This window comes from Anopheles arabiensis, chromosome 2, assembly GCF_016920715.1.
Source record: "Anopheles arabiensis isolate DONGOLA chromosome 2, AaraD3, whole genome shotgun sequence".
Lineage (NCBI taxonomy): Eukaryota > Metazoa > Arthropoda > Insecta > Diptera > Culicidae > Anopheles > Anopheles arabiensis.
In genome coordinates this window covers 32,916,678-32,931,242 of record NC_053517.1, presented here as the reverse complement: position 1 = coordinate 32,931,242, position 14,565 = coordinate 32,916,678, and the positions used below count along the sequence as shown (strand labels likewise).

Sequence of the window (14,565 nt, the reverse complement as noted above, 5' to 3'; positions counted from 1 at the left end):
AGCACCATCTACTCACCACCCATCAACCGGTCCGGTACCGGGTCCAGACCTTCCGTTCGTGGCGCTGTAACCGCTGCTGGCGGACCCTGGCTTCGTACTCTGGCTTCACTTTCGCTGTCCTCGGTACGACTGCTGTCTCGTTCGTACGCGGCCCTGGTGCTTCCCGCTCTGCAGGCGCACACACACGCACACACTCATACACGCTGTGGCCGGACAGGGAGTAGCGAAAATGTAAACAAAAGAAATGCACGCTCTACCCCCCTCAGAAACCACCTTACCCACTGGGCGGTGCACCAGTCGCAACTGTCAATACAGTGCGCCGGCGTTTTGATGTTTGTGCTGTGCGCGCTTCGCGTGTGTGTTGGTGCTATAACGCACAACAACAAAATATTCAAATTACTTCGCAACATAAAAGAAGGGTTTTCTCCATTTTCTAACATCCTTTTCCAGCGATTTGAATGATATTTACGATCGACAGGCAAATTACAATATATTTTAGAAAAAGAGAAACATCTAAACAATACATTCTGCTTATTACTTCCCGTTTTCCCTTACTGCGTCTACTTCTGCTTCATCGCTGCCTTCAGTTTGCTGGCGAGCATTTTCTTCTGCGCTACCGAGCCCTTGCCCTTCTTCAGACTAACATTGCTCTTCTTGCCCTTCGCGTGCGCCACCTTACCGTGGAATTTGGCTCCCGCACCGCCACCAGTGCTGTTCGCTTTGCCTTCCCCCGCTGGTGCAGCGGCCGTGTTCGCGCCCGGGCTGGCGGGCAGCCGGTTTCGCGGCACCACGTGTCCCTTCTTGTTGACCTTCACGTTGGTGCGCGTCGTGTCCACCTTTTCCACCCGAATCAGCCGACCGTTCAGCGATTCCTGGTTCAGCTTGAGGGCTTTCATGATGGAGACGCCCTTCTTGAAGCACACGTACGCCACGTACTTGTCCCCGATCTGCCGGACGTATTCGATCGGCCCGACGCGACTAAAGAATTCGTACAGATCGTTATCGGTTGTGCCTGCGTGGGAATGGGAGAATATTTTGGGTTAGGTTTCGTGTGTGCTGTTACCTCTTTTCCTTTCCATCGGAACGCCACATTACCTCTCGCTATATTTCCCACGAAGACGGTCGCTTTCGCGTCGCCAATCTGCTTCTTGTCAGCCGGACACACGCGGATGCGATTGTTGCTCACCATTTCCCCGTCCAGCTGACAGGCCTGTTCCATTTCCTCCTTGGAGTTGTAAACTACGTACGCGTTCAGGGAAGGCACTTTTGACAGCGCTTTCTTGTTGAACAATTTCAAACCCGTATTCGTCCGAAGACGAATCGTCTGTATGGTGCCGTACTTGCTGAACATGACTCGCAGATCCTTCTGCTTGATCGTTTTGGGAAGGTTGCCAACAAAGATGGTGTATTCCTTTCCTGCCGAATGCGTGGTGCATAAAAGAAGATAATATCGGTTTAAAATAACGAAACGAAATGAAAGCGTTAGGTTCGGAATGATTATCATGCTCGCTTGGACATACCTCTTGGCTTTTGTTTTGCTTCCTGTTTATCCTCCTTTACCTTCGAGGTCTTAGCTTTTGATTTTGCTTTTCCCTCGCCATTGGCAACACCGGCATCGACGTTCTCAACGTCCTCCTCTTCCTCATTTGCCTCGTTCTCCATAGCAGCGTCCATCTCTTGCTCTGGGGCTAGTTCCTCTTCCTTCGATTCTGTTTCCAGCTTGGCCTTCTTTTCCTTCTTTAGTTTCCGCTTTTCGTGCGTCTGTTCCTCGATTGTATTTTTGTTTAACTTTGCGACTTTCTTTGCCTTGAGGGGCTTTTTCTCTGCTGTAAGTTTCATTATTAGATTTTTTAAATTTATTTCACCAAGATGCTACCAAAACAGAACCAACTGAACCGCATGTTGTTAACCGGCTGTCACCACAGTACACCGAACAAATGCAGGGTTGCCAACTCATTTTGCGAGGTGTGCTGCATATTTTGACCGCTACGTATTGGCGAAATAAAAAATCCTCGTCCAATTAGACCATTTTGACCCTATTTGACCCCTATTATTTGAGTTGGATGGTCTATAAATTCGATATAACTTAACAGATTTTTACACAAAAATGGATGTATTTAGGGCCAGTAAATTAATTTAGGGCCAGTGAAAATTCTTCGCAATTATCACAATAAATTTCGTGCGCACAGTACAAATCGCAAAATTATTTGGTAAACCCTGTAAACCCACGCGGTTTGATCCGTTGACAGCTCGTTTTCGCCCCACAGTTTTTGCCTGACATGTACGGGTTTTCAGGGCTGCTTTGAAATTTGCTACAGTGATGTACTCTTTGGAGAGCACTCACGACTCCGTTCCGACTCCGACTATTATTAGTCGGATTCCAACTCCGGAAAAATCCGAACCACTAGTTCCCTCCGGAGTCGGAGTCGTCCGGAGTCATTCGGAGTGAGACTTCCTGACGACTCCAACGACTCCGAACGACTCCGAACGACTCTGGATGATTTCGAAAGACTCCGAACGACTCCGAACGACTCCGCATGACTCCGACTCCTAACGACTCCAGCCAACTCTGAATGACTCCGGACGGCTCTCGATGACACCGACTCCGAAAGACTCCGGTCGACTTCGGCAATTCGGGACTATTCCAAATTACTCTGGCAAAAAGAAAAAGAAACTCCAGAAAGTTGGTAAAAATATAGAGTCGATTCCGAAATTATCGGAGTTGGATCGGAGTCGATTCCAGATTTATACCAACTTTAGGCAGCGGTCTAATCTTGTTGCGCGCAATATAGTTGCTGGCAAAATGTATGGATTTTGACAGTTAGCATTGTAATCGGGTGTATGAAATGACACAACAGCAGTGTGTGTTTTGTTGACATCCGCTAAGTTTGGAATTTTTGCATTTATAATACATTTTTTGGTGTATATTTTATTTTTTCAACACTTTATTCAACAAGTGAACGATAAAACATAAACTCTAAGCTGTTAATTGGTTAATTTTCGACGCTAAACAATTTCAAAGTGAAATGTTGCCAGCATTCATACCGTGTGTTTACATTAGCCCTCTCGAACCTTTCGACACAGAGCTAATGGATACCCGCAAGTGATGGAAAACCCATCGTACCCTCATCTCCATATAATTTTGACAGGAGTTCGATGGGTTCGCTACTGGCGATTGGCATGTGTAAACAGGGGGTAGACCACCTCAGCGATACGTTTCCGAGCAACAATGTTGAGCGCAACAACATTAGACCACTACCTTAAGCAGCGGTCAGAACCTCGCTGCATGCGATTTTGCAGCAAGCTTTTGAATGGGATTTGACGTTAATGACAGCACTTGCGAATCTGCCGCATGCGGCGATGCGGCAAAATCAAAATCTTTTGATTTTGTTGCATCTCCGCATGCGATTTTATTTCAGATGTCAAATGTCTAAAATCATATCAATTAATGATTATCTTTAAAAAGGAACAACAAAATATCATTATAATACCTTGAAAAGCTAGAAAATTGAGAAAACTCTTTTCTTGCCGCATGCGGCAAAATCGCATGCGGCGAGGTTCTGACCATTACCTTGCCCATCAGGCCCGTGTCTGTGCTCCATCGGATGCGATTTTATCGGAAGGCCTGTCAAAATTTTATATGGGATTTGACAGATAACGTCGGACGTGCGATTTCGTCGTACGACAGAATCAAAAAATTTTGATTTCGTCGGACGCCGCATCCGATTTTATCTGTCAAACTAAATGTGTGGTGTTTTGTAGGAACAATCTCAACTTTATTTTTCATAATCGTTATATTATTAAAATCATCCAAATAATCGCAATATTATACGAAAAAGCGTTTGACAGCACGTGCGATAAAATCGCATGCGATGGAGCACAGACACGGGCCTCACTAATTTGCTGGATCTCTTGGAATGTGGATTTTTTTAATTAAATTTTAAAATGCTCAAGAAACAAACAATCAAAACATTCCGTTCCTTTTCAACACAAGAACCAATTGATTGTTTGTGTTTCATCATTATTTACCCTCACATTCGAAAGAATAAAACCGAACTTATTAGAAAATCGTACGACCTCGCCCGAATCAACAGTGTAGCTGGAAACCGACGTCCAAACAAACGTCATATAGGCAGATTTTGTTTCTTGGGCCACTTTTGCTATACACACCTTGTGCCAGAGGATGCCGCGACATAAACAAATTCCACCTACCTTGGCAGGCGTAATCGAGGTGCGAAGTTTTTGTGAACAATTGTTCGCGTATGTAGCAAGTCCCCAGAGTCCCCTTGGCAAACAGTGTGCGGGAAGAAGCGAACAATGAACTCCTCCACATCCTCCGGCGGAGAAAAGCCGGACAACGTGCCGGCCAGAAAGCGCCAGAATCGGCAAGCCGTGCTGGGAATGCTGAAAAAGGTGGACATCAAAAACAAGGGCTTGAAACGATTCTTCTACTTCACGTACGAGGCAGACCCATCGGCCGCCAAGCAGGAGCAGGTGAAAAAGCTCTACTTCAGCAATGGCGAAATCTGCGAGGGAGATGAATACTTTCTCCAGCACAGTAAGTATTGGCACACGCCTAAACACTCACGCGCAAACACACACACACACACACACACACACACACGGGCGCACACTCAGCTAATCGTCATTCCCTGTCTGGCCTGCTTGGTTTGTAGTGAAAAAGAGCGTGTTTGTGAGCAACATTCCGGGCGGTACGAAAAAGTCCGAGCTGTACCAGCTGTTCCAGCGCTACGGGATGGTGCTGTCGATTGAGCTGCGAACCCGCGGCGGTCGGAACATAGTGGGCCGCCAGCCACAGTATCCGTTCGAGACGGGCCCGTACCTGTGCAGTACGATCGAGTTTGACTCACCGGAAAGTGCCAAGAATGCGTGCGAGGTGAAGACCGAAAGCACCTACAGCGCCAAACCGATTATGAACCCGTCCCTGTTGGGTAAGTTTTTAGTGGCCACCGCGATTGGGGTTGACTGTGCTAAGAACCTTTTTGGCTCTGTCTCTTCCCAACATAGGGACGGAAAACTGTGTGTATGTTGAGAACGTACCGGCAGCAACGACGCGCCAGGAGCTGTGGCAGCACTTCAAGATGTTTGGCCCGATCCGTTCGATACGGATGGAGTTTCCCGACGGCACGCTGGTACTGACGGATGCCGAGTACGCACAGCTGCGCTCAGTCAACTGTCACATTCGGTTCCGGCGAAGAGCGGAGGCACGGGCTGCAGCGAAGGGCCTAAACCGTAGCACCTTCAAGGAGCGTCAAATCTCCGTACAGATGGCATATCAAAAGTACTGTAATCCGGATGGTGAGTGCAGAAGAAGAGACGGGAGGCCGCAGGAACACGTTCGGTAACGTTCGGGTTTTTTCTTTCACCTTCCTACCCCACGCAGAGCTGTCGAACAATGCGCTGCGAATCTTCTTTCAACCGTTCGGCGACGTGGTTGCCCTCGATCAAATTCCCCATCAACGGGCGGGGTACGTCTGCTTCAAGCTGCCGATCCCAGCCGACCTGCTCAAGCGGGCCAACCAGCAAACGTTCCGCCGGCGGCGCATAACGATCGAGAAGCTGGAGCTGCCGGGCATACCGAAGGAGGGCAAATCGGTGGCCAAGGCGGCGCTGGGCAATGGGAAGAATGGGCGCGAAGGAACGAACCCCCCGGGCAACGGTAGCAGCGGCAGCAGCAACACGAACAACAGCAACCGGGGAGGGTCAGCGACCACCACCACAGGTGCTTCCAGCAAGGGTGCTCCCACCAACCACGCCATTCAGATCAAGCTCGGTCGCAAGATCGCACGCAAAGCGCTCCCTCCGGCGGGCCGCAAACCGCTGGCCAAACGGGTAAGCGGCGATCTGGCCAAAGCGGAACCCGGCGGCGGCAAGCCGGGCAGCAAAACGGCAGCGAACGCCGAGAATGCGAAGGAAAACCGGGCCACATCGTAGGCCGCGAATGCGTACCCCCCACCTGGAAGTTGATCCGCCTCGAATAGTGTAATAAAAAGTTTTTATTTTAATTCACATACACACTTTTGATTGGGGTGGAAAAAGATTACTGCATATATGATACAAAATAGAAAGGCAGGGAGGGATGTGAGGGGCGAGTGTGGCCACTCTCTACTTCTTCCACGTGCGCTCCAGCTGCTCGGAGATGGCTTCCAGGAAGTCCTGCGTGTTCAGGTACATGCTGTCCTTGAGGTTGCGCGAGCCGTGAATGCACAGGGCCAGATCCTTGGTCATCTTGCCCGACTCCACCGTGTCGACGCAGGCCTTCTCGAGCGCCTTCGAGAAGCGGGCCAGTTCGGGCGTGTTGTCCAGCTTCGCACGGTGCTCCAAGCCGCGCGTCCACGCAAAGATCGAAGCGATCGGATTGGTGGAAGTGGGGCGTCCCTTTTGATGCTCGCTGGAGAGAAGAAAGGACGTTATACAGCGACTGCTATGGCTATGGTGCGGAAGCTGCCAACGGCTTACCGGTAGTGGCGGGTGACCGTTCCGTGTGCGGCTTCCGATTCGACCGTTTTGCCGTCCGGGCACACCAGCACGGACGTCATGAGACCGAGCGAACCGTAACCCTGGGCGACGATGTCCGACTGCACGTCGCCGTCGTAGTTCTTGCAGGCCCACACGAACTCGCCGGACGATTTCAGCGCTTGCGCGACCATATCATCGATCAGCCGGTGCTCGTACCAGATCTTGGCCTCCTCGAACTGCTTCTTGTAGTCTCTGCACGGTCAACCGCGAAGCCAAGCAATGGGAAAAAGAGAACTTCATTAGTAAAGCAACAACTCAACAGCAGCTGGTTCTCATAAATTGCATACTTCTCATAAATCTCCTGGAAAATGTCCTTGAACCGACCGTCGTAGCGCTTCAGGATCGTGTTCTTGGTGGACAGGTACAGTGGCCACCGCTTGCCCAGCGCCACCTGGAACGACGAGTGCGCGAACGCGCTGATCGACTCGTCCGTGTTGTACATGGCCAGCGCCACACCGGGCGAGGTGTACTTGTACAGCTGGATCTCCTCCACCGTGCCGTCCTCGCCGGTGTACACCATCTTGACCGTGCCGGGCTTGCGCACCACGTAGTCCTGCGCCTTGTACTGGTCGCCGTGCGCGTGACGCCCGATCACGATCGGCTTCGTCCAGCCGGGCACGATGCGGGGAATGTTGTTGCAGATGATCGGCTCGCGGAACACCGTGCCGCCGAGTATGTTGCGGATCGTACCGTTCGGGCTCAGCCACATCTTCTTCAGCTTGAACTCCTCGACGCGCTGCTCGTCCGGCGTGATCGTCGCACACTTGATGCCGACGTTGTGCTTCAGCATGGCGTGGGCGGCATCGATCGTGACCTGATCGTTCGTTTGGTCGCGATAGGGAAGTCCGAGATCGTAGTAAAGTGCTTCGACCTGTCCGGGGGATGGGGGGGTTTGTTGAGATAGCCATGATCCAAAAAGTAGAAGATATTATTATTTGCTTTCACTCGTTTTTGAGCGTGATGATCGTACAAACCTTAACATAAGGAAAGATCAGCTTGTCCTTGATGAACTGCCAGATGATGCGGGTCATCTCATCGCCGTCCATCTCCACTATAGGCTTTACGGCCTGAATACGGGTGTCGGAGCCTAAAAAAAGGAAGAAAATAGTAAAATCAGTACCAATAATACACCAATGCATCCCTCATCCGGCAATGGGAAATAGTTTCAAGGCCACCCATTTGGGGCAGTGTGTAATGCCTTATCACTTGGAGGCAAAGCAACACACACGCACACACACACATCACGAGAAGGATGCACCGCAATGCAATTCGAGCCGGCGCTGCAAAAATATCAGATTATCAAATCGTGATTGTGCAGCCACGAACGACCTTTGAAACTGTTTTGATTTTAGCTGCCAGTCCGCTAGTCAAATAAGTGGGGCTTGTGAGCCCCAATGCCGGTGTCGGGGGAAAGTAATCATGGCGTAACATCCGCCATTACGAAAGAGTGCACATTTAAAGCATTTTCTTGTAAGAAACTGTGGGCACGTGGCAAAACCCCGAACTCCAGACAGAGCGAACGTCAGTGGCAAACAAAAATGGGTCAGGGTCGTGCGCGCCTTCCATTGCTGGACACGATTATGGCGGAGTGCAATTGCAACGGCAGCGCAAGAATGCATTTTTCTCCACGCGGATAGTCGCTCGCGCATACACGCAGCGAAGAAGCGCACGAGGTCTACCCGATACGTGCCTAAAAAGGGTGCGTTGGCGTGAGCGGGAAACAGCTACTTACTGCGGGCGCGCGACGGCACCATGGTAACGGCAGGCAGGATCGTCCGAGTTGAGCTACCCTGCACCGGAAGCGTTTTGCAGAAGCGGGCGAGAAGACGGGCCATGTTGGTGCGGTTTTTATTACACGATTTGCACTAAAATGTTCTGCAAAAAAAAGAAAGAGCGAGTGAGTGGGGGAGAGAAATACAGAGAGAGAGAGAGAAAGAGAGAAAACATAAACAATCATTTGACAATGGAAAGAAGCTACGCGGAGGAATTTGACCCAACCAAAAATCCAACGTCACAAAAAGCATTATCAGTGCCGTCGGTTCATCCACCTGATAAGGGGTGAGTATTTTTAGGGGGGTGAACAACACTGAGACACACACATAGCGGCTACAATAAAGTAGCACCGTTCCGTGGCGTGGTTGCTTTTCCCAGTTTGCAGGGAAACCCGGCAAGCCCTGCTGCCTCGGGGAAAGCAACTTTGACAGAAGGTGCCGAACAAAAAGGTAAACAAACCGCAGGCTAACTCACACACAGTGTTGGTGAACGTTCGGAACACGGAATGGTGCGTGCGTATCGGTTGGCTCGTTACGTTTCCTTTGCAACCGGAACCGGCAAGTGATGTGAAGAAAGATTCGCAAACGAGAAGAGCTACACGGGGCACAGTCCGCGGAACCACACAGTCGGACGGACGGACGGGATGTGAACGAACGCGAAGGTGATGACGGTGCTACTGCCACGCTGGTCACGAACAGAGTGCGGCACGCTGGTCCACGGAGAGCCATATGGCCGCGCGGCACTCTCCGCCCGATGATGACGGTGCCGGCTCGAGTCGGAGAGCAATCCCGAATTGGAAGAGAAACCCGCTCGTGATAAGGAACTCCGCTGCTGCTGATGCGTGCGTTGCGGTGCGAGAGCGGATCAAGGCGCGCACGGGTGCGTCAAGTTGGCCGAGAGAACGGTGCGTATGTGTGTGTGTGTGTGTGTGTACGAGTATGTGTTGGTAGCTGTGTGGTTCTATTTTGTATACGAGACTTAGCGCACGATCCGTAGGCGGCTGCGAACGCACCCGGCCGGCCCACTCGTCCCGATTGTCGCCCTCCCGTCCGCCCGCTGCATCTCAATTAATCCTCTGCCGTGCGCGCCGCGCTTGTGCGCCACTGACATAAACGCATTTGCTTATTATTTTTAGCTCGTCTGCAGCGTCCTGTGGACCATGGCAATGGCCGCATTTGCAAATATGTATATTCAAAACCCCCTTAGCCACGGTGCCCCGTGACGTATCGCTAGGGCCCAAGGTTTTGCAATTTCCAGACAGGAGAAAAGGCAAAGAATGATTCCCCCGCGACCACCACACGCGAATTTTAAAATGTGTGCTCGTGTGTGTGCTCCTGCATCGATCATGTTCCGCGATATTGCATTGTGGTTACATCCAGACACACACAGACAGACCCTGCGAATGTGCAACCAGGATTGGAACTGGTTTGCCGGAGTCGCGCCTTTCCTTTCGCGGGACCTGTTTGGACACCGATCCTGTTCAGGGTTGTCATCGCAACGTCTCTAGTACACGTTGTCACCTCTCTTGAGGGAAATCTTTTTAAGAGTTCAACCATGAAGCACTGCTGCACCCAAGGACCGTTAATGTGGCGTCCCGCACTGTGACCTGGTAGATGAAATTCACCAAGCGTTCAGCAAAAAACCCGACCTGTGTGACCCGCTTCCCTCTTGCGCAAATCGGTTTATAAGATACTGCTTTTGCAGCTTATTTTTAGCAAATGTCGCACGCATAGAATCGCTTTTATTATAAACATTTCCTGCTTTCTCTTTAACCCCGGCGTATGCTGGCGTGTGTGTGTGATACATTTACCTTAGTGCGCGCGTGTGTGGGGAGGGGGGTTTGCCAATCCAACGAACGCATCCAACGTGACCGGAATGTGTTGTGCTGAAAACGGGGGGTGGGTTCTGGTCGCACGGGGGCTTGTCGTCGTCATCGAGCTGCTTTTCGACTTTTGTACAGGACCGTTCCGGATGGGTTGGGAGCACGGGGACGGCGCGGGAGTAGCGCGTTCGTTCAACGGTCTGGAATCGGTGGATGTGGCTGCTTTCAAGGCCGGCCAGTTGTGCGTGTTTCGTTCGTTGCGTTGCGCTGCGACGCAGTTCGGATTAAAAGTCAGTGCCTGTATGGGGAAGGATGTCCTTTTCGGGGTTCTTTTTTGCGTTCTATGGGGTATTATCACTTTTGAGTTGAGTTGGAAATAGCAGAAAGGCGGCAGCATTTACGAGGGAATCTGAAGAAGTCACGCTTACTTCGATGGAATCCATAGTAATGCTGTAACTGTGGTCCTTTGCGAGCAATCACTGTCTCCATCCATATGGTGCAGATGCCATCCACCACCAGGCATCCGTTGGACAGACAGAGCAGAGAGATAAGATTGTGGCCGTGACCGAATGGTTGATTTGTTTAAAAGCGACGAGGGTCGTCTATCAAAGGCCCGCACTTGCGTTTTGCTGCACGCACACACACTCTCTCCCTCTCTTTCTCCCACTGGGTGTGTAGAAATGACCCCCTGCGTTTCTGGAGATGGATTTTCCACCAGCCTGCTATGCTATTCACAATCGGTGCGTTATTTACTTGAAAGCCTAGCAACCGCCCGCCCGACGGGGAAGGGAAGAAAATCAATAATAGTCAATGTAAGTCCATCCTTCCCGTCAATTTCATTCGGAGGAAAACGTTAAGTGACGATAATGAGTGATAAACGAACATGATTGTTTTTCGGGGGGAGTGGATGCTTGAACCATCTTTCGAGCGCCTCTCTTATCGTCGTATGTCGCTGGACAATGAGAATTTAGGGAAGGGAAAGTTTTCGGTTAATATTACAGGGTTTTCCAGGGGTTCTCATAGTTGTGCGACACTTCCTCGACTCTTTCTTATAGGAAGTAAACTTCGTATGTTGGAAATTGGACTCTATGGCACCCTTTTTGGACAGGCTCCTAGGCAATTCTTATTTGAATTGTTCATCAAGGTTGCTTTAGAGTCCAATTCCCATTACATTAAGCTCATTTTATGTAGGAAAGAGTCAATAAAGGTCCCACTCGGAAGCTATGAGAATTCCTGGAAAAACCCTGTATAGAGCATCACAGTGAGAAGATCGTTATTAATCATTTTAAAAAGAATTTTAATTCTATGTTTAAGAAATTGCAAACGGTCTCGATCAAATCAGTATCATTAATATTTTGCACTTTTATCTTTGTTTTTAGGTTCAATGAACTTTATTGCTAGAGCGATAGCATCAGCATCCATTTCAGACATACCCAAATGTCGCCCACCATTTCAGCTGTCTTGCCTTCTTTCCCCGACAAACACTTGTTGCTGTTGCACTAGATAACAGCAGTAGACCGTGGTGAACGAAGCCGTACATGTAACGTTGTCAGAGGAACAACACTCAAACTCCCTAGTACAAGAGCACATCATTACTACGGGGGGGTTGTGCTTGACCGCGGGACCTGTCCAAAACGGTATAAATGTCACCACAAGATAGCATTGTTGTTCTTTTTGTTCGTATGGCGTTTAGATCGTCTTATCGTTTGTCTTAATTATTTTGCACAAAAGTAAACCACCCGCCGTCCCAACGGTTACTTAATAACCTCTGCGTTTGAACAATTGAACCCAAGCGAGCAACAAGCACATTCCCAACTTGGCAGGGGGGCGAGTGACTTGCTAATGATAAGAAGCAATCGTTTTGGGCTCCCCTGCTTTAACATACTGCACTGCCTGACCAATTGTGAGTGATGATAATGAACACTTTTGTTAGAACAGTTTTGATAACGTTTGTTCGCGCTTTTTGTTTTGTTTTTGCGCGCACGCCAAGCGCTCTTTTGCGTAACCTGCGCGTGTGCAGCCGCCGGCGCAGTGTTTGTTTGTTTTTGTTTTGGAGCAAAGTTTATCCACCCTTCAGCACCGGACCACTCCACCCCTACGCCCGGGGAGTAACACAATCAACATGTAAAAGATCATACAACCCCGTCCCCCCGTCCCATAAGCATAAAGTTTGCCAAACAATGCTTATCAAGGTGATAAACCCGTCAACCAACAACGACGACGGTTCGTTTCGCGGTAAAGCCGCTCGACGGTTGTTGCTCGATCATATGGTGATGGTGAAGGGCTTAAATATCGTTTCGGAGGTGTTGATAACGCTGGCAATATCACACCACGGGTTGTTGCACGGGGCAGGGAAATGTGCATTGCAATCAATTTCTTTCTTTTTACTGCTCGTTTTAGGTACGGTTGTGGCTTTGCACAACGCTCTGGAGCACAGTCCGATATGGATAAGAGGTTATGAACGGGATGAAAGAAGGAGGAGAGAGGCGAATCAATTCCGCCACAATGCTGACGTAAAAGCATGCGAATTAGTTCTATTCATAGATGAGCTGCTGATGCACACAACAACGCTTGAGAATTATGGTCGTATGGCCGTTCTGGAGGGACCGGAAAGCAATCCGACAGCCCCAAGGCGAACCAGCTGCTAATCACACGCTGCTCCAAATTGGCCTATTTTTTACTGCTTACTTTTTAATCAACAGACAAACAAATATGCAGCATTCAACGGAGAGGGAAAGGCACGGAGGATTGCAAATTGCCATTGCCAAGAATTGGTGATTGGTGTATTGGCATTGTCGCAAACGTTATCGCGCGTTTGGTGACCTTTTCCTGCATTGCTCCTGCTGGAACCAGTTTTTTTTAAAATAATATTCTCGGTTTGGCATTTTGTTTCCACATTCTGGTTAGCACTGTACAGTTGTCCCGGATTTGTTTTTTGTTAGACGATCGTTGGGGTGGGCACGATCTTCTTGTTCGCGCTAAATGCCGGCATTCGCCGGTTCTCATCCCCTAACTGCCGCGTAAATAAAACATGCCTAAACACACACACACTCAGTCACCGTTCCCAGGTCGTTGCTTCCCGTTTGATATGCGGTCGGGGCAGGTTCGAACGGGGGTGTGGTGTGTGTGTGTGCCTGGGTCGGGGTGGCGTCCAAAACAGAATTAAATAAGACGCAATTTCATCTGTGTCGGGGCTCGGGTGCGCGTATCGCAAAATTGTTGGGTGTGTCTTTTCCTATGCGTGTGTTAGAAGGGGCCAGTTATCGTAGATGATTAGATGCTGACTTTACACTTGCTACACTTGCTTTTAAAATAGGGCAAAAGAGAGCAATTCACCATATCTTGTGGGATTTTGTGAGTGTGTTTTTTTTTAAAGATGAAGATCGTTCTTCTCTACTTTTGTTTAAATAACTTATCTCCTGCTTAGGATGATTAGACCAACTCTGTACAGCGAAGCAGTAATTTAGATGCGTTAAATACATGGCACAGTTATTGCACTCCTCTTTTCATGTGAGTTTTTGTTAATATGTTTTTTGTTTTGTTTTATTGTTATTTCAGAGTTGATCAATTGCCAATTCTGTATGATTGCAATGTTGAGGTAATTATTTTTAAATTATTATTATTTATTAAATTTACTTTAATTTAAATTTTAGTTATTTTTTCTTATTTATATTTTTTTCTTTTTCTTCTTATATTTATATATCGCATTACAACATGCACGGTAAATGGCAGTTTTATAATAGGACGTAAACAAAAGCCACGAGCCACGTAATGGTCACGAGGAGGCGCCAGAGATTCAGGCGGGAATCGATCCCGAGCTGGACTTCCTTGAAGGCAAAGGGTTTAGCCATCCTCCAGGTTCATCCTAAGCAACTTGTACGTACTTTAGATCGCACGAATTATGTTTCTATTTTGTTGTAATCATTTGCCATAGGCAGAAGTGTTTGATTGTTTCCATCAAAGATCAGTTAAACACAAGATCTTAAGTGTTTTAATCAAGTTAGTAATGTTTTTATACACGTTTTTATTCGTTTTTATTCAAATTTGCGATGAAAAAAGAATGTTTTAGTCTTATTAATATTTAAGCTTCAAAGCGCAGCTTCGCCGGTTGCCGTTCCCTGCCCTGAAACTGGTGTGATGTCGGAGTAGAGAACCAAAACATGCAAAAAAAAATAACATTTTTTATGCAAACCCGTGGGTTTAGAAGCGAGGCACGGGAATGATTTCTTCCCCACCTCCTGGTTTACCGCCCCTTTTTGTCTCCTGACCTCACCGCACAGTCAGCTTAATCGACGGGGGGACCGCGGGTTATTAACTGGATGAGAGCAACCGTGAACGTGATCTCACAACTCCCCCTGCCTCCCATCAAAAAGGGTGTCGGATGTGCAGCGGGAAAGGAAGCTCAATGCATCTCCTGCACTGTCACCCAC

At 48.9% G+C, this 14,565-nt stretch overlaps 4 protein-coding genes across 4 annotated transcripts in view; 1 reads left to right on the top strand and 3 right to left on the bottom strand.

Annotated features, from left to right (window-relative positions):
- LOC120898864 overlaps positions 1-196 on the bottom strand; it is a 36,849-nt gene extending 36,653 nt beyond the window's left edge. The window contains exon 1 of the mRNA XM_040305291.1: positions 17-196. The gene's annotated coding sequence lies outside the window, so the exon portion shown is untranslated. The remainder of the gene's footprint in view (positions 1-16) is intronic.
- A 268-nt stretch (positions 197-464) lies between these two features.
- LOC120897014 (nucleolar protein 12-like) lies at positions 465-1,933 on the bottom strand. Its single transcript, XM_040301591.1, has 3 exons — positions 1,521-1,933; positions 1,096-1,416; positions 465-1,012 (listed from the first exon to the last, which is right to left on the bottom strand). Exons 1-3 carry the CDS (start codon positions 1,837-1,839, stop codon positions 561-563), a joined length of 1,092 nt encoding a protein of 363 aa, XP_040157525.1. The 5' UTR covers positions 1,840-1,933; the 3' UTR covers positions 465-560.
- Positions 1,934-4,191: 2,258 nt separating this feature from the next.
- On the top strand, positions 4,192-6,030 carry LOC120897454. The gene is made up of 4 exons (XM_040302381.1): positions 4,192-4,558; positions 4,677-4,952; positions 5,029-5,319; positions 5,405-6,030. The coding sequence occupies exons 1-4, from the start codon at positions 4,318-4,320 to the stop codon at positions 5,953-5,955; spliced, it is 1,359 nt and encodes a 452-aa protein (XP_040158315.1). The 5' UTR covers positions 4,192-4,317; the 3' UTR covers positions 5,956-6,030.
- On the bottom strand, positions 6,000-9,038 carry LOC120897465 (isocitrate dehydrogenase [NADP], mitochondrial-like). Its single transcript, XM_040302392.1, has 6 exons — positions 8,788-9,038; positions 8,273-8,415; positions 7,515-7,627; positions 6,828-7,411; positions 6,481-6,732; positions 6,000-6,412 (listed from the first exon to the last, which is right to left on the bottom strand). Exons 2-6 carry the CDS (start codon positions 8,373-8,375, stop codon positions 6,127-6,129), a joined length of 1,338 nt encoding a protein of 445 aa, XP_040158326.1. The 5' UTR covers positions 8,376-8,415; positions 8,788-9,038; the 3' UTR covers positions 6,000-6,126.
- Positions 9,039-14,565: the final 5,527 nt, after the last annotated feature.

Excerpts from the sequence above, each read along its gene's own strand:
- LOC120897014 (XM_040301591.1), bottom strand. The coding sequence starts at position 1,839 with ATGAAACTTACAGCAGAGAAAAAGCCCCTCAAGGCAAAGAAAGTCGCA. Across the intron at positions 1,417-1,520 it reads AGCAAAACAAAAGCCAAGAG|GAAAGGAATACACCATCTTT; the intron begins GTATGTCCAAGC and ends CGCATTCGGCAG. Across the intron at positions 1,013-1,095 it reads CGTGGGAAATATAGCGAGAG|GCACAACCGATAACGATCTG; the intron begins GTAATGTGGCGT and ends ATTCCCACGCAG.
- LOC120897454 (XM_040302381.1), top strand. The coding sequence starts at position 4,318 with ATGAACTCCTCCACATCCTCCGGCGGAGAAAAGCCGGACAACGTGCCG. Across the intron at positions 4,559-4,676 it reads TGAATACTTTCTCCAGCACA|TGAAAAAGAGCGTGTTTGTG; the intron begins GTAAGTATTGGC and ends CTTGGTTTGTAG. Across the intron at positions 5,320-5,404 it reads AAAGTACTGTAATCCGGATG|AGCTGTCGAACAATGCGCTG; the intron begins GTGAGTGCAGAA and ends TACCCCACGCAG.
- LOC120897465 (XM_040302392.1), bottom strand. The coding sequence starts at position 8,375 with ATGGCCCGTCTTCTCGCCCGCTTCTGCAAAACGCTTCCGGTGCAGGGT. Across the intron at positions 7,628-8,272 it reads GGTGCCGTCGCGCGCCCGCA|GCTCCGACACCCGTATTCAG; the intron begins GTAAGTAGCTGT and ends TCCTTTTTTTAG. Across the intron at positions 7,412-7,514 it reads TGATCTTTCCTTATGTTAAG|GTCGAAGCACTTTACTACGA; the intron begins GTTTGTACGATC and ends TCCCCCGGACAG.